The sequence below is a fragment of the Impatiens glandulifera genome, chromosome 7, assembly GCF_907164915.1.
Source record: "Impatiens glandulifera chromosome 7, dImpGla2.1, whole genome shotgun sequence".
Classification (NCBI taxonomy): domain Eukaryota; kingdom Viridiplantae; phylum Streptophyta; class Magnoliopsida; order Ericales; family Balsaminaceae; genus Impatiens; species Impatiens glandulifera.
The window spans coordinates 14,500,045-14,523,426 of record NC_061868.1 but is presented as its reverse complement, the minus strand read 5'-3'; the positions used below and the strand labels follow the sequence as shown (position 1 = coordinate 14,523,426).

Here is a 23,382-nt window from a genome sequence, read left to right as displayed (position 1 = left end):
GTGCTTGAGCACGATTGAAAATCAACCTGAAGTATGTTGGGAAACTGAGACATTTTTTCCTTAGTGAGAGAGTGAGCTTTTGTTTTGTGAGTATTTTGGTTAGTGATTGCCTCACTTAAATATTAGTTGGGGGGCTATCCTATTGTCCAGGTATAACAAGAGGTGATATCTATTAACTGTAGGATAAGAGGTTTTGCATGAAATAGGCAGGTTTTCAATCTAGGGTGTTGGTCATAGGCCTGGACTGTGAAAGATATCATCAGATCTTCACGTCTTTTTAGGCGCGACCAGTTTACTCTGAAAGGGCAATGCTTCAGAACAGGTATCTTTAAACACTGATAATTATTCCACTTCTGTTTGAAATCCAAATAATCTAAGATAACCTGCTTCTGAACCGGTCAGTTATCAGTTGTTCATCCCGATGCGGTTATTTGGTACATGCACCAAGTAACCGGTCGGTTTACTCTATCTGATAAACTGGGCGGTTCTTCCACAGACACCCTGAAAATTTGAAGTTCAACAGTTTAGGAGAAACTACCGGTTTTATCTGTCTGAACCGGTTTCCCTTTAAGCATCCTTAGGAAGGATCTGGCTAATGTCGGTTAAGCCGAGAGTGAGTCTAAATTGAGAGAACTTAGCTTCCTGTAGAGGCTTGGTGAAGATATCGGCTACTTGTTGATCAGTCGGTACGTATTCCAGCCGGATATGCTTCAGCGTGACATGTTCCTGGATGAAGTGGTGCCTTATATCAATATGCTTGGTTCTGGAGTGAAGAACCGGGTTGTAAGTGATTGCAATGGCACTTGTATTATCACAGAAGATCGGGGACTCTTCGGCTATGACACCGAAGTCCTTCAGCTGTTGTTGGATCCAGAGGAGTTGTGAACAACAACTTCCGGCCGCCAAGTATTCAGCCTCCGCGGTTGATGTGGCCACCGATGTCTGTTTCTTGCTGTGCCATGACACCAGTCGGTCACCTAGGAATTGACACGTACCGCTTGTGCTTTTCCTGTCAAACTTACACCCTACATAGTCTGCATCCGAATAACTCGTTAGGTTAAAGGACGAATCCTTTGGATACCACAGACCGACATCAGGTGTGCCTTTTAGGTACTTCAATATTCTCTTTGCGGCTGTGTAATGGGATTGCTTTGGATTTGCTTGGAATCTTCCACACACACCGACCGCAAACAGAATGTCCGGTCTACTCGCTGTCAAGTATTGGAGAGAGCTGATGATGCCCCGGTAAGCGATCTGGTCTACCGATTGGCCCTCATCATCCTTGTCTAATTTGATCGATGAGCTCATTGGAGTAGCCGCCGAGGAGCAAGTGTCCATCCCGAACTTCTTTAGAAGCTCCTTGGTGTACTTGGGTTGGCTTATAAAGGTTCCTTCTTTGAGTTGTTTGACCTGGAGACCTAGGAAGAAACTCAATTCTCCCATCATACTCATTTCAAACTTATTAGTCATCATTTTTGAGAATTTATCACATAGTTTAGGATCGGTTGAACCGAAAATGATGTCATCTACATAGATTTGAACAAGTAGGATATGTTCCTTCTTTTCAAATTTAAACAGCGTTTTATCAATCGAATCTATGGTGAAGTCATGTGCTAATAAAAACGCGGTTAGAGTATCATACCATGCTCTAGGAGCCTGCTTTAGACCGTATAAAGCCTTGTTTAACCGGTATACATGGTTTGGAAACTCAGCACTTTTGAAGCCGGGTGGCTGTTCAACATACACTTCTTCACGTAATTCACCATTTAAAAATGCACTTTTAACATCCATTTGGTAGACCTTAAAATTTTTAAAAGCAGCAAAGGCTAGAAAAATCCTAATGGCTTCAATCCTAGCTATAGGAGTAAATGATTCTTCAAAATCAATGCCTTCTTCCTGTTTGTAGCCTTCAGCCACTAATCTGGATTTGTTCCTCGTGACCAAACCGTCCTCATTGAGTTTGTTTCTGAATACCCATCTTGTTCCTATGACCGGTTGTTCTTTCGGTCTAGGAACTAGGTACCAGACTTTACTACTCTCGAACTGGTTTAGCTCTTCTTGCATTCCCAAGATCCAGTCCGGATCTGATAATGCTTCATCTATTCTTTTCGGCTCAATCTGGGATATGAAAGCGGAATTAAAATATTCCTCCAGAAGTTGACGCCTAGTTCGAACGGGTTCTGAAGGGTCACCTATAATTTACTCAGGAGGATGCTTACTGTTTCTTCTGAGGTTCAGTTCAGGGATGTCTACCAAGTTACCGTTTATTTGTTCAAGGCTAGACATGTCGGTAGGCTGAACAAAATTGTCAGACCGACCGACTTCCTCGAATTGAACGGAAGTGTTAGCTTCCTGTCGTGTGACAGCTTGATCCGGCAGGGTTTCAATGATACCCATTTGGTCATGGACAAACCGCCTGAAGACCGGAGTCTCATCTTCACTGTCAGAATGGATATTGTTGTTTTCCAATCTGTTGTGTATATCAAAGCTTGATGCAGTATTATTGTCAACCGATTCATCGAAAACAACGTGAAGTGTTTCCTCCATGGTTGAAGTTCTATTGTTATACACTCTATATGCTTTACTTACTACTGAGTAACCTAGCATGATCCCGGTATCGGTTTTTGCATCAAAAACAGAGAGTTGGTTTTTGCCATTTATATGTATATAGCATTTACAACCGAAAATCCTGAGGTACTTAAGTTTGGGAACTCTGTTAAAGTAAACCTCATACGGTGTTTTTTTATGAAACTTGTTGATTAAAGACCGGTTTTGTGTATAACATGCAGTGTTGATAGCCTCAGCCCAAAATGTTTGAGCAATGCCGGAATCGGCTATCATGGACCTTGCGGCTTCCTTGAGAGTCCGGTTTCTTCTCTCGGCCAGGCCATTTTGTTGAGGACTCCTAGCACTAGACAACTCGTGTCTAATGCCGGATTCATCAAGATATGCGGTTAATGTACTATTAGTAAATTCGGTACCTCGATCACTTCGAATGATATTGATGCGAGTTGATTTTTCATTTTGCAAGCGTTTAAGAAGTGTAATCAGGTTTGATGTGGTTTCACGTTTAGATGGTAGAAATATTACCCATGTAAATCTAGAATAATCATCAATAACTACCATGGTATAGAGCATACCTCCTAGGCTAACGACCTGAATCGGTCCAAATAAGTCCATATGAAGAAGGTCTAAGCATCGGCTAGATTGGATATTTCCATTACTTTTAAAAGATGACCTAGTTTGTTTACCCATTTGACATGCTGAGCAAACCTTATCCTTATTAAACACTATGTCAGGAATACCTTCTACTAGCTTTTTACCGCGAATATAGTTCAAGGTTTTCATGTTCAGATGATTTAGTCTCTTATGCCACAGCCAGGTTTGGTCAGTCTTAGCTATCATGCATATAGGATATTCTACCTTAGTTTTCCAATCTACCTTGTAGATATTACCTAACCTATTTCCGGTTAAAAGTACAATACCTTGAGAATTCTTAACTAAGCATGCATGTTTAAGGAATTCTACCGTATATCCAGCATCACACATTTGGATAATGCTAAGCAGGTTAAAACGTAGGTTTTCAACTAAAAGTACGTTATCAATAGTTAAGTTACCATGGACAATCTTACCCTTGCCCACAGTTCTACCTTTTGAATTATCACCGAAAGTGATTAAGGCATCGGTTTCTATTCTGATATCGGTTAGCAAGTTGTTGTTTCCGGTCATGTTCCTGGAGCAGCCGCTATCCACATGCGATTAGTCCCTTGGGTATCCAAACCTTGACAAACCGGACAGTCTTCTTTGCTAGGGATTTAACCGTCCTTTTGTCACTCGGTCTTGTGTATCTCGGTTTTTCTATAAAGGTCTTAAATGGGGGTGATCTTCGGTTTGGTGATCTTCGGTTTGACCTATGCGGTTCAGGATTGGCTTTCATATATTTGAGAATTTCAGCTTTTCTTTTCACAGGGTCAAGCCACTTCTCAGAATCGGTTGGACCAACATAGTCGTATTTTAGCTTTTCTTCCCTATAGTATGCGGTCAGTTCCTCTTCAGCGGTCATGGAACATTTAATGAATCTTATAAGAGGAAGGTGACTCCTTGTAACATTACTTTCTCTACAGGTTTTTGGTCTTTGGAGCTATCCTCTGTGTATCCTAGGCCAAACTTGCAACGGGGATGTCTGTAATGACTACACATGTTCTTTACTATATCACTAGATCTCTTATATGCAGCCATCTTATATTGGAGTCGGGCATTTTCTTCTTCGGTCAGTTCTCTAGCCGGTTCACTAGATTGTTCGGTCTTAGTATCTAACTCGGTTTCTAAAATAGGGGTATCATCAGGTTTTACGACCGGAGGTTCGGTTATAATGGGTACCTCTGGTTCTGTCGGAATGGGTATTATAGGATCGGTTCTAATGTTTAGGTGCTTAGGCAACATGGCTAGTAGGTTCCTATATTCTTATACCATGCCATTCAATGCATTGTATAGTTCATCTTTAGTGAATTCATCACAAGGAGAGTCAAATACATGTTCCTCATTTGCCATGAGGCATGTGAGTTCATCATCACTGTCACTGTGAGCCCATAGACTTCCTCCATCATCGGCTATCAGTGCTTTCGGTACCTCACTTCCTTCACCGGTTTCTTGATAACTATTTCGGTTATCTTGATTATCCGGTTTCCAGGTATCCCTCCTTGGTTTCCTGCATTCCCACTTAAAATGACCTAAACAATTACAATTATAACATCTTACATTGGATTTATCGCCATAGTTGTAGTTTGTTGGTTGGCTCCTTTTCATGAACATTCCAAACTTCTGTGCAAGCATAGCCATGGCATCCTCAGTAAACTGTTCGGCTGTTCTGATCGGTGCTGGTGCAGGAGCGACCGGTTCTATGGGTATGATCAATGCTCTGGTTGAGGTTGAGGCCGAGACTTCTTCTTCAGTTCTAGACCTCATTTCAAACTCATATGCCTTTAGATCTTCGAATACATCATGCAGGTTCATCTTGTTTAGGCAGTTTGACTCCCTCATTACCATTGTCTTTATGTCCCACGCACTTGGAAGAGATCTCAATGCTTTCATGATAACCTCTTTGTTGTCATATCTCTTACCAAGAGTTGCTAGCTCATCTAGCACACCAGTGAACCGGTCACTGTATTCCTTCATTGTCTCTCCTAGTTTCATCTTCATGCTTTCAAACTTCTGGGTGACTACCATTATCTTGTTCTCCTTTGTTCTCTGATTTCCCTCAAAGATTTGGATAACCGTGTCCCATGTCTCCTTTCCGGTTTTGCAATCTCTGATCTTGCAATATGTGTTTCTGTCCACACTGTTGGAGATCCGGTTTCTTGCATGGTTATCCAGGTTGTTTCTCCTTCTATCTTCGGCCGTCCATTCCTTTCTATCCTTATTAATAATTATCGGTCCTTCGGCCAGAATGGACTCCATCTCATCGTCCAAGGTGATTAAGTGTAAATGCATTCGTGCCTTCCAGTTGGCAAAGTCATCACCTTCTAGCATTGGAGGCCTATCGAAAGACATGCTTGCTTGAGTATTGAAACTAACTGCTCTGATACCAATTGTTAGGATCTAGGTAGCCGCTAGAGGACTAGGGTTGGACCGGTTAGCGGTTCTCACTCGAAGGGTGGTGGTTAATCCGGTTAGAGATTAACACCGGGGTTTCAATACTACACAACCTGTCACAAACCCTTGAACTAGGTTCAAGCGCGGAAGAGGTTTGCTTTCAGGTTGAAGCAGCACACTTGTATGATAGGCAGAATCGGTTTCAGATGATGAGCGTTTGAAGTTTGATGGGTCGGTTTCGGTAATCTGGAGATTCGGCTTAGATAGGATTAGGTAGGTTGGATCGGTACGGATCGGTTAGATAATGAAACCGGCAGACATTAAATAACAAGACAGATTTTATGGATGTTCGGAGATAAAGCTCCTACGTCACCCCTTCCTCTCGAAATCGCGAGAAGGATATTCACTAAGGAATACAAGTACAATCCGATCGAGACTTATTTTCGGCTCGATAACACTCTTACAATTTACACCGAAATTGTAAAACACACACTTTAGCTTTAGCACTTAGGCTTTCTAGAACAACGCAGTCTTATCACTTGTAAAATAAATGCTCTTAGAATTTCTTGTTGTCTCTCTTGTCCCACATTTACTCTTCTTCAACTGCCCCTTTTATAGGTGAAATATGCCAACGGTCATATTTCACTTCCTTGAATCTGATTGGCTGAGCAGAGGTTCAGTGATTCAGTGATTCAGTGATTCAGACCCTACGGTCATCTCTTCAGACCTGGCGGTCTCAGACCTGTCGGTCAAACTCACAGACTTGGCAGTCTGTTCTTCCGGTATGTAAGACAAACCTGCTGGGTTTGTCTTTTACTCAATGTGGACACTGTCTGTTAGACAGTTGTCTGTACTTGGAAGATTTCCTTTCTGAGTTATCCTTAAGTGGAAAGATCCTGTAAGACTGTCTTCTGCAGCCTGCAGACTTTCCTCAGACTTGTATGGATATGGAAGTATTCAGTCTGTTCCTTTGGTATCATTCTCAACAGATACCCGAATTGTCTTCTTGTACTGGTCGGTCATTCGACTTAACCGGATGGCTTCCGGTGTTAAGTGGTATAACCGGACATCTTCCGGTTATTTCTCTGCCTTGTGGCTGATCGGCTGTCTGATGTTTCCGGTTTTAAGCTTTGGCCGATCCTTTCTTTATGCGGTCATGTTCCAACTGTTCTGGTCGGTATAGTAGCTTGACCGGCTAATCTTCTTAGGCGGTTTAATTTGTTTGACCGGTCCGGTTCCTTGTTCCTGCATGAAAGGTTTAAGTTAGGTTATGTGAACCGGTCTAATTTTATCTAACAAAATATATATATATATATATATATATATATATATATATATATATATATATATATATATATATATATATATATATATATATATATATATATATATTAAAATAAATTGTAAATCGTTTTTTTTTATTTTTTAAATATAATTGAGAATATTATTGTCTTGTTAATATTATTTTATCAAATTCTTAACATTTGGAGGTAATAATTTGATGGTGACACTGAAAAAATAAATTTAATAAAAAAAAATGTAACTTATAAAAATCAGCTGGAGCATGTTGTTAACAAATATTAAACTAAATAATAAAAACAATATCGTTTAGTTATATATACACGAATTAAATCACTTATCTTATCTTATCTTGGTATAGTTAATGATGAATTGAATTGTTATTCACCTTTTAAGTTTTATAAGCGGAATAAGATTGTTGAGTTAATGGACAACTCTAACCTAATCGGAGCAAGAACTTTTGAGTGTTGATTGAGTGCGTAAATATAAAAACAAAATTCACACACTTGCTCAAGAATTTATAGTTTTTTAAAGAACAGTCTTAATATTTTGACACATTACTTGGAAAATAAACTTGAGCAAAAAAAAATAATATTATTTTTATTAATAAACATGTTTTCATGTTATTAATAAAATTTAATTTAATATTAACTTAATTACACAATAATATTTTGAATAATTACAAATTTTAATATAAATATTTAGTTAATTTAATATAAAATATAATTTATATAATTAAGTATTAGTTTAAAAATAATAAAGAATATAATAATATGAAAAAAAAGTTGAAATAAATGTTATGTGATTGCTTTAATAAAAATTTTAAATTTTAATCCACAAAGCACTAACATATCAGTTTTTAAAACTTTCTTTCATATTATTAATAACAAGAATGAATTATATACATTCGTACGGATAAATATATACAAAATATTATTTATTTATAAATATTTTAGATAAAATTAATATGAGGCAAATCTAATTAATTTAAAATTGGTTTTTATTTATAAAAATTAAATTTAATCTTAAATTTAATGTTAACATATATTTATCACCTCGGCACTCACATAACACCCTCAATCCTCATCTTGTGACTCACACTTTTTCATATGCATTTTTTATCTCATGGACAAACTTTAACTCATCTCTTGAGGAAGGTTAAAGAACTTCACTCTATCTGACATTAATCTTAGTCGACCTCAATTGATGACATGTCTCTTATCTCTCGTCAAACTCATTCACTAACCTCCAATTAATCTTTATCTTGTGACTCACACTTTTTTATATGTCTCTTTATCCTCTCGGCAAACCACTCGCTGACCTTAATTATGTGATTCACACTTTTTCATATGTTTATTTAATTCTCGACAAATCACTTACCAATCTTAGTTGATCTCTCTTTTACTCTCACTTCAACAAATCAACTTAAAAAGTTAAACTTATATTGTTAAAATGTCTCACATTCATCAAATTTAGTGTTGAATTTAAAATATAAATTAATCAAAGAGTTGTACTTGTTTTGTTATGTTGCAAATTCAAAACATTCATATAATTTTTTTAAATTTATTTTTAACTGTTTAAAATTTATGGGTGAGTCAACCCAAAATTCGAATCAAGTATCCATTTACTCTCATATATATCCAAATTAACCATAGTTTTCGACCCTAGAATTTGAACACTTTAAAATGAAGCATCACTATTTATTTATATATATAGATATAGATCCCTATCATTTCTCTTTTCGATTATAAATATATATTATTATAGCATTAATAATTATAAAAAAAATTAGTTTATTCATCCTTACGATTATAAATATATTATTATAGCATTAATAATTATAAAAAATTAGGTTATATCGATTAATTATAAGACATAATCTTATACAGCATGTTCGAACCCTGGATTGCAACCTGGATTGCAACGCAGCAAGTCTACTTACATCTTGGAAAGGTGTAATGACTGTCCAATTAAAATATAATATATTCCAATAAATAATAATTAAATAAATTTGTTTGATTCAATTTTTTTAATAAATTTAAATTGACACTATTAAGTTTAACCATAGTTTATACTCAATTAATATTTCAAATATATAGTATAATTGTTTTGATATTCAACTTTATATATTAAATAATTCATCTATAACATTTTTTAAATTAATTATACAATAGTTAAATTCAACAACAATATAAAAAAATTAAAAATTTATTTGATAATTCTATAAAATTTATTGTTAATTATAATATTAATTAATATATTTAAAATGAGATTAGTTAAGTTATTTGAATAAAAATTTGAGGTTATCAGTTTTTGTACATCAAAACTTAACATTTGCCTAATTACCAACCTTTGTGCATTTTGAAATATTAGTTCTAAATAGGAAGTCACATTTGTTATTTTAGAAATTATTTTATCATTTTGAACTATTTTAGTGATGTTTTATTACAATAAATCAGAAAAATATTATCACAAATAAACCAAAATTATATAAAATTATCGAAATAAATTCTTAATAATTTAAAAATTATTATATATTTTAATAAAATATGAAAAATAAAAAATATAAATATAATTATTCTTATAATATTTGATTCTAAATTATTATTATTTATATGATTTAATTAGCATTTATTTAGTAAATATTTAAATAATTATTATAAAAAAAACTAAGTTATATATGTTTGAGTATAATTATTTAAAAACGTTTTATCCTCCGTATCCGTTTTAAAATCGGTCTCTACTTATAAAGTTAACTTTTGAAATTCGGTTATATAACGTTTGAGTTTTAACCGATTATTCTTCCGGTCCTAAGCATGCGTAAGGTTTGTGCGTTATTTAAAATATTGACACAACAATATTTAAATGCAGATGGTCGATTACCCTTTCCAAGCGTACAACCCTCTCTCGACATCCAACTTCATGGAAGAGAAGAAAGTTGATAGTTGAGGAGTCGGCTGCAAGCTCAAACAGTCAAAACTTTGATTCAATCAAAGAGACAGCTGAGACTTTCTCAAAGGCTAAGAAAGCTAGACCGGAGGAAACTCCTAAGGTAACCTCTAAAATTGTTCTGGCCGAAGCACCTACTGAAGGCTTTATTGAAGAACCAATTGTTGTGTCTGCTAGAAATGTTGCTAAAACACCAGCTGTCAAGACAGTTGTTAGCCTTTATCAGTCGTCTCTCCAGTGGCCATCGCAAAAAGGGTTCCTACTGCTAGATGTATTATATTTAGGGAACATGTCCCTATTGTTGCACAACCTTCCGAAGTTGTAGGAAAAGGAAAAGATCATGCGGTCTTTGAACCCGAAGCTCCCTCCCTAATGAAACAAACCATAGATCTGATTATAGAGGAGGTTGAGGAGACATCAAAGGAGAAGATAAGACTTTTTGACAACTAGAGCAATAAAAGACTCCACCGGAGGTTCTCTAAATTCCTTCCAAGTGCAGATATTAATCTGAAGTTCAAAGCGCTAATATGTCTAGAGAAATCAGTCCTGAATTTGTGCTGCACTAAAAACATTCAAGAAGCTCTTAAGAGGAGAGAATTAGTTATTGCCAACGCTAGAGGAGGTGCCCTGAACCCAATTCTTCGTCAAAGACAGACAAATTACGATCCTCTTGAGAAAACTGCATGGATGGATGCTAGAGTCAATGACAATCTTCAACAGATCCTAAACTCATTTAGTTTCATACATGGTACTGAATCTTCTAGGGATGCTGAGCATCAAAGGGCTCCAGTCTTTGCACCTAACAGAAGTTTTATGGCCTCCGGTTCTATGGAAGTGTCTAACTATCTTAATGTTGAACAACAACTTTTCTATGTTGAAAAGATGATATTCCCTTATGTTGAACAGTAGATCTCCTTTGTTGCAGAGCAGCAGATCTTCCTTGATGATGAGCAGCATATTAGCCAAGTTGATGATCATCATCAGCATATTAGCGAAGTTGATGATCATTAGTTCTCTCAAGCTGCTGCAGCAGCCCTCTTCAGATGCTGAGAATCAGTTCTCCTAAGCCGATGAACATCATTCCTCCTCTACACTCAGAAAGGAGAGGAATCAAAGGTAATTTATAAAAGGGTCTCTAAGTCTTGCCACTCATTAAGGACTAAAAGACCACCTTCAATATTCCAAGGAGCTTTCTCCAACACAACCATTTTGTCATCCATAGCTCTCTCAGGTTGATGTATAGTGGATCTCCTCAAACTCTGAGCAACAAATCAGTCTAGCTGCCGAGAAACACTCTTCTCCAACCGAGCAGCAATCCCTTCCAACAGAACAACAACTCCTTCCGGCTGCATCTTGTCACTCAGTTGAAGTAACTGGGATTATCAAAGACATATGTGTAGAGATTCAGGAGGTCGACTACTTATCTCAAGCGCTGATTAAGTTGCCTTCTCTTCAATCTTCCCCTTCTTCTAATGATCCAAAACTAGCTGCCATTCAGGAAAGCTCTCAGCAGGTTACTCCTTTTCAGATTCTACCAATCATTTCCAAACTTGAACAGTTGTCATTCTCCAGAAGAATCATCATTAGGAACGGTGGATTTTCGTAGCCTCATCTAGGACACCATTGTTCCCCTACAATAGAGTATTGTACCTATCGCTGATGAAATGGAATTCATCAAGGAGCAGATAGCATCTACCTCGAAAACATCGGCCTCAACAACATCGGTATAGGACAAAATCCTTAGCCGTCTCTCAAGGAGTTCTATTAAGGTCACAATAATCAAGGAATCAATGACCAGGCTGAAAACAATTATACACAACTCTATTGGCGGTTATAATAGGGATCTCTCTGCGAATATTAATATTATCGGTATGCAAATTGCCAAAGTAACATACTTCCTTAAGCATGCAACAAATAATCATAAAGAGGATGTTGATGTTAAAAAGGGGGAAAGCCGCATAGGAGGTAGAGCAGGTAGGGGAAAGCCGCATAGGAGGTAGAGCAGGTAGGGGAAAGCCTGGAAAAGGAAGGTAGCAGAGGAAGTCGGCTAAAGGCTCGAGCTACAAAGGAGGAAAATCTAAAATGGGGGAATTTTTTTAATATGTTGCCTTCTTATGTTCATATATATATATAATTTATCATTAGTTCTCTGCTCTTATAACTTAGTTTTAATATTATCAAAAAAGGGGGAATTGTTAGATTAAGTTAAAGAAAGAAAAAGAGGGAAAATTATTAAATTAAGATTAAAGGGGAAATTATTAATTAAGTTCAATTGATTAAAATGAAATTAAGATAATTAAAATCAATACGACATAGTTTTGATGATGCATTGATAAATAAATAAAACTAATTTCTGCAAATTTTTTAATGCGCAGATAGAGCTGAAGAGGCGTTGGCATTAGAGTTGACGTCAGTAGAGCTGAAGAGGCGCTGGCAGCAGCCTTGCCAAAAACAAAGTTGAAGAGGCATTGATAGAAGCTTTGCTACAACATTAGAGTTGAAGAGGCGCTGGAAGCAACCTTGCCAACAATAGAGTTGAAGAGGTGCTGGCATCAGCCTTGCCAACATCAGAGTTGAAGAGGCGCTGGTAGCAGCATTTCCAAGAGTAGAGTTAAAGAGGCGTTGTCAGCAGCCTTGCCAACAACAGAGTTGAAGAAGCGCTGGAAATAGCCTTGCTCCAATAGTAGAGTTGAAGAGGCACTGGTAGTAGCCTTACCAAGTGTAGAGTTGAAGAGGCACTGTCAACAACCTTGTCAATTGTAGAGTTGAAGAAGCGCTGACAACATCCTTACTCCATTAATAGAGTTAAAGAAGCGCTGACAGTAGCCTTGCTCCGATAGCAGTCTGAAGAAGCGCTAATAGTAGTCTGAAGAAGTGCTAACAGTAATATGAAGAAGCACTGACAACAATCTTGCTCTTTCAGCGCAGTAGTGTTGCGGCAATAACTGAGTAGCGCCAACAGCCGAGTAGCCAACAACAGTGTTGCACCAACAACTGTGTTCGCTATCAGATGACTTCTACAGCAGCTTAATACGCCAAAATGTTAAACTGCCACGTACATGATTATTCCACTGACCCGCACACTACTATCTCGTACACCACGTTCTACCGAATATTCGATTAGTCCACTACCATCCCGTACGCCACGTTCCAACGAATATTATTCTTATGCGCACTACCTCGTACGTTGGGTGTACGACAAACGAAAAGCTTCCACGTATCTATGGAATAGATTCGACCTTTGTCATGCATCAAATATAAAAGGCATTAGAGTACAACGACGAATCTCTTGATCTGTTGATGCTTTGATTTCTTGATCTTTTGATTGCTCTCTCTTTAGATCTTATGCATACACGTTACGATATACGTCGATAGATAATCTTTTGTATTACATAATAGTAATTTTAGTACTGTAAGTTGGACACAACGTTGTCTGTTCAACAGAGAGTGTGATAACTAGAAGTTCAGAACATGCAAGTGTTAAGACCTGTGATCTAAGTGGATTTTTGTAGAGGTTATACAAATCAAAGTCTTCAGTGGATTCTTTCTACAAACAGAAGAAGGGGCGACATAGGAGTTTTATCTCTGAACATCCATAAAATTTTGTGTTGTCATTTCTTTGCATCATTGACTTCGTACATCTGCCACTTCAAATCTAGCAAGCACTTTCCGCACTTGAAACCGTTCAAGAGCTCGCAAAGATTTGTCAAAGAATAGAAACAAATTTTCAATCTCTAAAAGGATTGAATTCGCATTTAAAGTGAAAAATTGAACAACAATATTCAGCCCCCCTTTTATTGTTGTCAACGATCCTAACATAAATGATGGTACATGTTTCTGATGATCGCTTAAGGAGGAAATACCTGAAGAAATCAGTCATTTTTAAAGGCATTAAGGTTTAGAAATAAACATCAAATAAGCCTTTGTTGAAATATTTTTGTGGAAATATTCCAAAATTATTTTAAAAACATTTTTTATTTTTTCGGGATTTTTAGAAAATGATTTGGAGTTCCAAAATTTAAAAAAAAAACTGGATTTTGAAAAGTGTAATCAAAAAGGCTTTAGGACCGGAATCCTAAGCCTAGGGTTCGTTTTATTGGTCGAGGTCAAAAGACCCTCAGTCCGAGTAGAGGAGCCTCTCGGTGAGGCTTGGGATCTTCGGTTTGAGTGCCGAAATCCCTTGTTCTGGGTGCTAAGGACTCTCGGTCATTGGCTGATCTTACCAGTTTAGGTGTACAAACCTATCGGTTTTGGGCTAGCCTAGGGCTAAGTCCATCGATCGAGGTGTATGAACCTCTCGGTCATAAGCTAACTCTAGTCTAAGTCCATCAGTCCTATGTTCGGAATCTCTAAGTCTTAGGGTTTGGGATTCTGGTCCTAGAGTTGGGATTCTCGGTCCCAAGGTCGTATCTCTTTGTCTTAGGGTTTGGGATTCATGGTCCTAAGGTTTGACATCTCGGTCCTAGGTGAGAATCCTCGGTCGAATTTCTTTGTAATGCTCAAGAACATTGGTCAGAAGTCTTGATCCTAGATCAAGAACATCATTCAGACCTTTCGCTCCTATTGAAATTCTCGGTCCTAGGCTAACAAATCTCGGTCCTCAAGAACACAAATGTGCAGGTTTTTAAATTCATTTTTTAGCTCCAATTTTTTTTATCCAAGAGCTTGGGTATCTTCATAAAGCTCCTAGAAACATGTCGATAATTATCTTAAGGCATTGATTGACCTGGATGATAATCAATTTGTTCAAAACAGTTTGTGATAAAAAATAATGTTTTTGAATTTAAAGTTGCTTTGAAGTGTAAGGAGCTATTTAATAGCTTCCTTAAAGTACATATACTTTACTGGTACCAAATAAGAACACTGGTTGCTTGTTTAAACCAATTCAAGAACTTAAATTTTTTAATTATTTTAAAATTTTTGATTTTCATTAAACATTATTCAAACAGTTGGCCAATATCAAATAATCATGTTGGAAAGCTTTATGGGCTGTGATTCAATAGAATTAACCAAAGAACATCAAACCTGTTTTTTCTTTTTTTGAAAATTCATATTTGGGTTTTTGTTGTTTAGATCGATTGATCGGTTCTATCAAATTCAGATAGTTTCTAAATCATTTAGAGATGAATTTTCAACCATAAAATATCATAAACTGCAAGCATACAAGCTTATGCGATTTGAAATATAAAATTTTAAATATGAACTGTAAATATGAATTAGATGGTGATTGGAACCTTACCAAGGATTGAAGAAGACTCTTTGCTCCTTATGGAAGCCTTATGGATGTTCAGATCCAAGCTTTGAAGCTTTAGACAGATTTTCGAAAAATCAAGAAGCTTTGAGCTTCAATGGCGAAATATCTGTACATCATGATTTGAGATGGAGATTAGATTCTCTGCTTTGGGAACGACTCAAAGGGTCTATTTATAGCTGCCCTGAATCGGTGGAGGCTTTTAGAGGCTTGAAACGGCCAAACACCATTAATGGCTTTTGACTTTTTTGGCTTAAGTCGCCGGAATAGGGATGAATTATCCCTATTTTGACAAGGAGAAATGATCACCATCATAGGGTGATCATTTCAGGCTTTAAATAAGCCGAAATGATGGACTAATGAGGGAGTTCCAAAAAGACAAGATCATCACAAATCTTAATCCTTATCCTCGTGGTGTCGCGATGAGGAAGACGATAGGAGGCCAAAACGATGCCATTTTGTGCGCGTTTGTCGTTCTGTTAGCGATCTGTTAGCGTATGGGAGTTCCGTTAGCGTTTTGGCTAACGAGACTAACGTCAAGTTAGTTGTTCCGCTGCGAGAGAGGCGCGTGCTCCTTCGGTTACAACCTGCTACGTGGAGCGCTCTAATGCGTTGGATGCGATTCTAGCAACCATCCAATGGATGTGGTCCATACTGCAGCAAATTCTCCAATTTTCGGTCACACTAGATCACTAATTTATTTTTATTTTAAAATCTTAAGGGTTTGTTTGAAGATGATTTTTCTTTCACTCTTTGGACTTTAATTTTAATCTTTTTAAATACATAAAATAATAAAATAAATATGTCAAATATTTTACCAATTTATTTTATTTTTTAATATTTTTATGATTAAATAAATAATTGTTTTAAATGAAATGGATATAACAATTCATTCTAAATTATTTATTTTTGTCCCTTTATTTTTAAAATTATTTTGAGATAAAATGGGTAAAACATTTATCCCAAATAATTTCATTTTTTGTTTTGGCCTTAACCCTTAATTAATTACTAAAATAATTAATCATAATTAATTGTTTTAATTAAGTTTTTTACTATAAAGTTAATTATTTTAATTTTAAAAATAATTATTTTAATATTATAAATTGGGAGTAGATTTTGAGTATTTATAATAATATATATACAAATATAAATGATTAATCTCATTAAAAATTATTATTTTATCTCATTTAATTTAATAATTAAATTAAAATATTACATATATAATATAAAAAATTAAAATAATTTTAATTGGTATAGTGGAAAGGATGTTTCACGAAGAGCTGCAGCCTGCATCTCACCTGCCTAGAGTTTAAATAATGATTTTCCCCAATACAATATAATAAATACTATATAGTTTTTTTTATGTAAAATATCATTAATCTATGAAATATCAGTCCTTGTAAGAAACCAATAAATACAATACAATAATGGACTGATACTAACATGTACTAATGTCTTTCCGAAATTAAATGTCTTCCCAACTGTACAACGTGACAAATAAATAATTCATTGAGCCCATATATAATTTTTTATATATAAAAAAAAATAGTAAATTTTCAATAATCCAGACTATAAATAGACACTACCATGAACCACCTTATCTCACACCTTCAAATATTAAGTGAGTGAGTTCAATAATAACACTAGAAAATGAATTCCAAAGCAGTTGTTTTGATCGGACTTTTGGCCATCTTCCTCCTCGCCTTTGTTTCTCATTCGGCCGCCAAGGATTTGGCTGAAAGTAAGCTTCTTAATTTTGACCTAAAACAAAACCATTCAATATTTGTAACTTGTTCATATTCCATTTCTTTAAATACATCTTGTTTATTTAAAAAATATTTAAAAGGTAATTTTAAAGAGATATATTTTTTTTTTTATAAAAAACCTTCAAGATTACTAATAAATAATGATAAATTTATTTATTTTTAAATATATGATATTTGAGTAGTTTGATTAATTAATGATTTTATTGATGAAAAATGTGATTAAAAGTTGTTTAATTATGGTTGGATATATAATAAAAAAGAGAATCTAAAACTCTCTTAAAACTCTTTGAAGATTTAAGTAGTTTTTATTTACTAGTTTTTATCCAAAAGAAACAAAAAGAGAATTTATTGAAAATTGAAAAAAAAGCATTTTTGTTTGTTTGTTTGTTTGTTTGGGGATTAATATACTAAAATACCTTATAATATTTTTTATACCTTTTTTTTTAACTAATAAAAGATAATTTTAATATTTTAACTCATAAAATGAGTGATTATATAAATGAAGTGATGATTAGGTTTTAGATAATAAAAAATCAATAGAAACAAAAATAACCAAATATCAAACAAGCTTTAGTATATATGTGAACTGTGAAGTAATAAAATTTGAATGAAACTACGTGCAGCCAAGGATCAGTACGGAGGAGGATATAATGGCGGCGGCGGTAACGGAGGGTATAATGGCGGTGGCGGTAACGGAGGGTATAATGGCGGCGGTGGTCGCGGAGGGTATAATGGCGGCGGCGGTCGCGGAGGAGGCGGGTATAATGGCGGCGGCGGTCACGGAGGAGGAGGATATAATGGCGGCGGTCGCAGTGGAGGATGTCGGTACGGGTGTTGCTACAGAGGTTACCGTGGTTGTAACAGGTGTTGTTCTTACCTAGGAGAGGCGGTACAAGCTGATGTTGGTGGAGCCAAGCCTTGAAGGTTGAGCCGAGTGGCGAGCTAGCTAGCCGCTAGCAAAAACTATGTAATAATAATTATGAATGAATAAGATAAGGCATTCATGGTTGTGTGTGTAAAAGTTCATGTTTTTATATATGTATAATAATAATATGATGCCACTGCCACCACTGTTTTATTATGAAGTTCTAATTTAATAAGGTCTTTTAGAATTTTGTGGCTAATTTAGATTCTAAAAATATTTAGGGATAATACCATTGAAAAACTTGTATTCAAAATAAATGGAGAGGAAATGGTCAATATCAAATATGTTAACCAAGAAAAATAAATCTGGAATAATGAAAAAGCTTTGAATTGGATGAACTAGACAATTTCCAACCTATAAACTTATTCTTAAACTTAAAATGCAGTAAACATTACATTAATACTAATTCATTTCTAACCAAAAAACTCATTTTCAAACTAAAAAAATATTATTAGAATATTTCTTTCTTATCTTAACTTTTTAACCTTATTAATATTATTTATATATTTATCAACTTTACATATTTAATCCAAATTTTTTCTTATTTCTTTAATAAAAATTAAGATAAAATTAATTATATATCAATAATTCATACTCAACAAAATAATTTAATAATATATTTAAATAAACAACCATATTATATTAAATTTTAAGTTATAAAATATAGTAAAATAAAAAATAAAAATAAATAAATTAAATAAAATTTCAAGTGTAATATAATTTAATGATTTAATTATATATTTAAAAAATATTATAAAATTTTATCTTAAAATTAAAAATTAAAACACCAAAAGAAATGTTTTAAATAATTTATATAAACAAGTTTTATAATATTTAAATTAAAGAGTTTATATATTTGAAGGACTTATTTAAAAATTAATTTTTTTTTCCGAAATGAACATTAAATACGTAAATATACATTTTTATTTTTAGAAATAGAGTAAAAAATGAGTATGGGTTGCGTTTGCCGGTCAATTGAAGAAAAAATGGATATAAATTTTCGGTCGATTGAAGATACCAGAGATGAAAGAAATATTGAAATGAATTGTAAATGGTATCATTAGATTGTTTAGTTTTCACCTTTTATTTTATTGATATTATTATAAATATTTTGTTTTATATATTTTTTTGGTGGTGATTTGATTTTGTTTCTTGACTTATATATTATTAATTTTGTTCTGCGGTGCCATGCATGAATCTATATAAAAAAATCATTTTTTAAAATATTAAAGTAGTAAATTAAAATCTAAATTGTAAAATATTATGAAATTTAACTTAATAGAGGATTAGTATAGGAAGGAAATTTAAGGTAAAGCCTTAAATTAAAGTGGATGTTATATTAATTTTTTTAACTAAAAAAAATAAAATTTAAACCTCATTTGAAAATATTTTATTTTATTTGTTTTTTACAATAATTAGTTTTTTATATTTATTTATAGGAAGATTAAAATAAGGTAAACAATAATTATTAACGTGATATTTCAATATATTTTACTAATTATTTTATTTTTTAATTTTATTAATTTAAATTTGGTACTATTTTTGTTCAAATGAATTTTTGGAAATCCATCTATTACCAATTTATTTATAAAAAAAGATAATATTTTAATTCAATGTTTAATAAAAAGCCAAAACCAACATTTGTCTCAATTAGTACAGAATAGCCAACATTAAAATGAAATAACCACCTTACAAGTAATTATATTTTGCAATTTCTTCAAATAAAATCGTTTAATTATTTTTATTTTTATCTTTTGAGAATAATGAGTTCATATTCTCCTATATAGTGCAACTAATTCCCGCGGGTTAAACTCACACTACCAAAAAAAATGCTCATTTGCAACAGGTATCCCGCAACTATCTTTGCATTAAAAATAGTTTTTTGCATTTGTCATAACATTATTTTTAAATTTCGCAACCACATTTTCAAGTACTGCTAAATATTGCAAATCGCTGGTTACAAATTTGCATTAGTATTTACACTAACTTTTCAACATAATTTTCACTAAATCCATATTTATTTTAAAAAATTCATTTTTTCTAAAATTGTAACTAACCATGGTTAATATATATTTTTCATAAGATTTGCAATATATATTTAATAATAAATTTAATATTTTGCAATAAAAATTCCAATAAAATTAATCTATTTAACAATAAAAATATATATTCAATATATACTGTAATAACATATAAAATTATGAACTGGAATATGTTTCGCAATAACCAATATAACCCATATATGAAAATGAAATAATAAAATTTGCATATTTCTATTAAAAGTATATTTAACAAATATTACAATATCTACACTATTTATATGAAAACGTACCTTCAACAAAAATTGCATTAGCTTTTAAAGTTATGTTACGCAGTACTCTTTGCAATAATATACTACATTTTTTACAGCAATAATCTTCACAATATTTATATTTATAATTTGCATAATCAATTACAAATATATGTGCAATTCGATTTTACATTATTTCATTTGAAATTATATTTATATTACCTAAATTATATTTTCGTATATTATAGCATTATAATTTGCATTATACATATATGCAACTTTCTTTCGCATTATCACATCTACAATTATATTATTGATAAAACTGTAACTATTCTTGTAATTATCTTATTCACAATTTTGCATTAATATTAACGATAACTTATACAACTTCATTTGTATTATTTGTAATGCATGATTTATGCATAATTCTAAATAATATATTTTTCAATTTTGTATTAAATTTGCATAATTTTTGAAACTTTCAGCGCATTATTTAAAAAATAAATATTGTAATTCAATTGAATTCAATGATTCCTGTATATAAATAATAACCAAAACAAGCTTATATTCATCAATTTGAAAGGATTCTTGTATTAATTCTTAGTACACCGACATAAATTTATTACAAATTTGCAAAACAGATTTACAAATTAAATTCATCAACTACTTATGAATGTTCCATAAATATGACCAAAAATATTAACAAAAATATGTCAAATTTTACACAAAATGGCATTTCCAAATAGTTCCTAATTATGCTAGCTTCAATCCATCCATCTCTATTTTTGCAAACCTGTATCAATTCAACATAATGAGAAATTAGATTTACTAAGTAATTTATATATTGAACAATACACAATTTTAATTTTCTTACAACTTTTGAAGCCCAAGACTCATCCCATCCATTATGGTGCATTCTCTAATAGCATTTGACAACATTATACAACTCATATATTGATCATAAAACTAAACCACTTGACAACATTATAAGAACTCATATATTGAACATAAACTTAATTACTTGAAACTTACTAAATACATTTTATAAAACACTAACCTATTAATTAGACAACATTAAAAAACTCATATATTGAACATAAAACTAAATCATTTGAAATCTTACTAAATAAATTTCTTTGGGGAATGTTACTATTTTGGCACATTTAGAAGATGAAGCTTTCGTCTTTGGGACCTCTTTGTCCTTTTTTGTTTTTCTATCGCCAATTTTATATTCACGTACATCATACAACCAGTAATAAACTTTGTAAAGACATAAATAACATTATTAACCAAATTACAACTCTATTAACCAACTCATATCTGTTCAGATTTTGTATATTCAGATTCACTTAGATTCCGCTTTCTTTGAGATTGTCTACTCATATTGCAAGATACTTTGTTCAACCAATATGAAATAAAAAAACCAATTAAAACTCAAACATTGAATCTCAAAGTTGAAAAAACTACAGTTTTAGAAGTTAAATAAGATATTCAAACAACCCCTAAACTATAACCTAATTATATACTAACTAAAATGTCAGCACAAACAAATCACCTAAAAGAATCATATTAGCTATAAGCATCATATTAAACTTGAACTATCAACACAAACAAACCACCTAATATCATCATATTAGCTATATTCATCATATTAGACTTGAACTTTCATCATATTAGTTATAAGCATCATATTTCAAATCACATTTATAAGCTATTTGAATTGCAACATCATATTAGACTTATATTATCAACAATATCTAATCCATAAATAAATATTTAGCAATCTAGGAATTGGTTTAGATACAGTAATATAAACAGCTTATAAATCATCAACTAGGTTTGGCTACAATTGGTTTACAGTTATAGGTTTGGCTTCAATTGGATGTGTTTATGTTTAGCTTCAATAAATAGGTTATTATTTTTGTTCTGAAGAAATGTGCGAGCAGACGTCTTGCTTCAACAGTCGTTTAAAGAAGCGTATGATACTTTGCTTCAGTAGCAGTCTGGAGAAGCATCTAATTATCTACTCAACTCATCAGTTTGGCAATCAGTAGTATTCATCATCAGCCGTCTACCAAGACAACTTAACACGCTATAATTGCTTGTCTGCCACGTATTCAAATATTCCTCCAACCAATGTTCTGTATTGTCCCGTACACCATGTTCTTCTAAATATTATGTAGTACGATCCAATAGGCCACGATCAAACGCATATACTCTGATATATGATCTCGTACTCCTAGCGTGCATTTAACGGATAACTAACAAGTGTCCAAAAGAAGATTCGACCGTTGGTGCACTTCATTATTAAAGGTGATCCAAGGACAACGATGAACTCTCTCTTCTCGACCTAACTCTCGGACTTACGAACTGCGAATTAAGAATTGAAGCGCTGTGTTTACTCTCGCTCCAAGATCATTCTGTAATTCATCTAATGTTTTTTATGTGTGAAATTTCAGTATTATAAGTTGAACAGGGTTTGTTTGTTTAGTAGAGTGTTATCTAGAAGATCATAAACAGCCAGTTGTTAAGTCTTGTGTGTCTGACTGGGTTTGTGTATTGTCTATACAAATCAAAATCTTCTAGTGAATATCCTTCTGGAAATATAAGAAAGGGTGACGTAGGAGTTTAATCTTCGAACATCCCTAAAACTCTTTGTGTTATTTACTTTCCGCATCGTTCAATCGTTTATCTACCGCTTCAAATCGAAGGGCTTGCGAAATTGTCAAAGGACTTGCGAAGATTTGCGAAAAATAGAAACAAATTCTTAATCTCTAACAGGATTAAAATCGAATTGAAAGTGTTAAGTTGTCAACTATATTCAGACTCCTCTCTCTATAGTCGACACCGATCCTAACAATAATTAACTCATTACTTTTACTTATTATATATTTTTTTATTTTCCATATTTCCAAGATTTTCATATTTTTTTTATCTTTATAGTTAATTTAATATTATGACCCAGACTTTAATTTAAAAAGAAACTCATAATAATCCAACTCATATACTTGCCTTAGTTTGGTTAGAAGTATAATATTGTAGAGGTAGGATATTAGTGTTAACAATAATTTTAGTTGTTGTTTAATTCATAAAAGCTCATTTAAACGTATACGTATGTACTGTTAAAATTTGCTTATATAGTCTTTATTAATAATCATGGTTAATTTTTAAAAATAATTTAATATTTGTTTTATTAATTAATTAATCCATTTATCTCCTTTTACCATTCTTTTTCTTTTGTTTATTTTTTTTATTAATTAATTAAGTCATTTATATCCTTTAACTATATTTTCTTTTGTTATTTGATTAT

General features: G+C 33.1%; 1 protein-coding gene across 2 annotated transcripts; it reads left to right on the top strand.

The window, feature by feature from the left end:
* Positions 1-16,680: 16,680 nt before the first annotated feature.
* LOC124944409 (cold and drought-regulated protein CORA-like) lies at positions 16,681-17,938 on the top strand. Of its 2 annotated transcripts, XM_047484658.1 has the most exons (3): positions 16,682-16,832; positions 17,481-17,508; positions 17,569-17,938. In XM_047484658.1, the coding sequence occupies exons 1-3, from the start codon at positions 16,742-16,744 to the stop codon at positions 17,777-17,779; spliced, it is 330 nt and encodes a 109-aa protein (XP_047340614.1). In that variant the 5' UTR covers positions 16,682-16,741; the 3' UTR covers positions 17,780-17,938. The 2 variants fall into 2 exon arrangements, with proteins under 2 accessions (XP_047340613.1, XP_047340614.1); XM_047484657.1 differs by having other exon boundaries at positions 16,681-16,832; positions 17,481-17,938.
* The last annotated feature ends 5,444 nt before the right edge of the window (positions 17,939-23,382 follow it).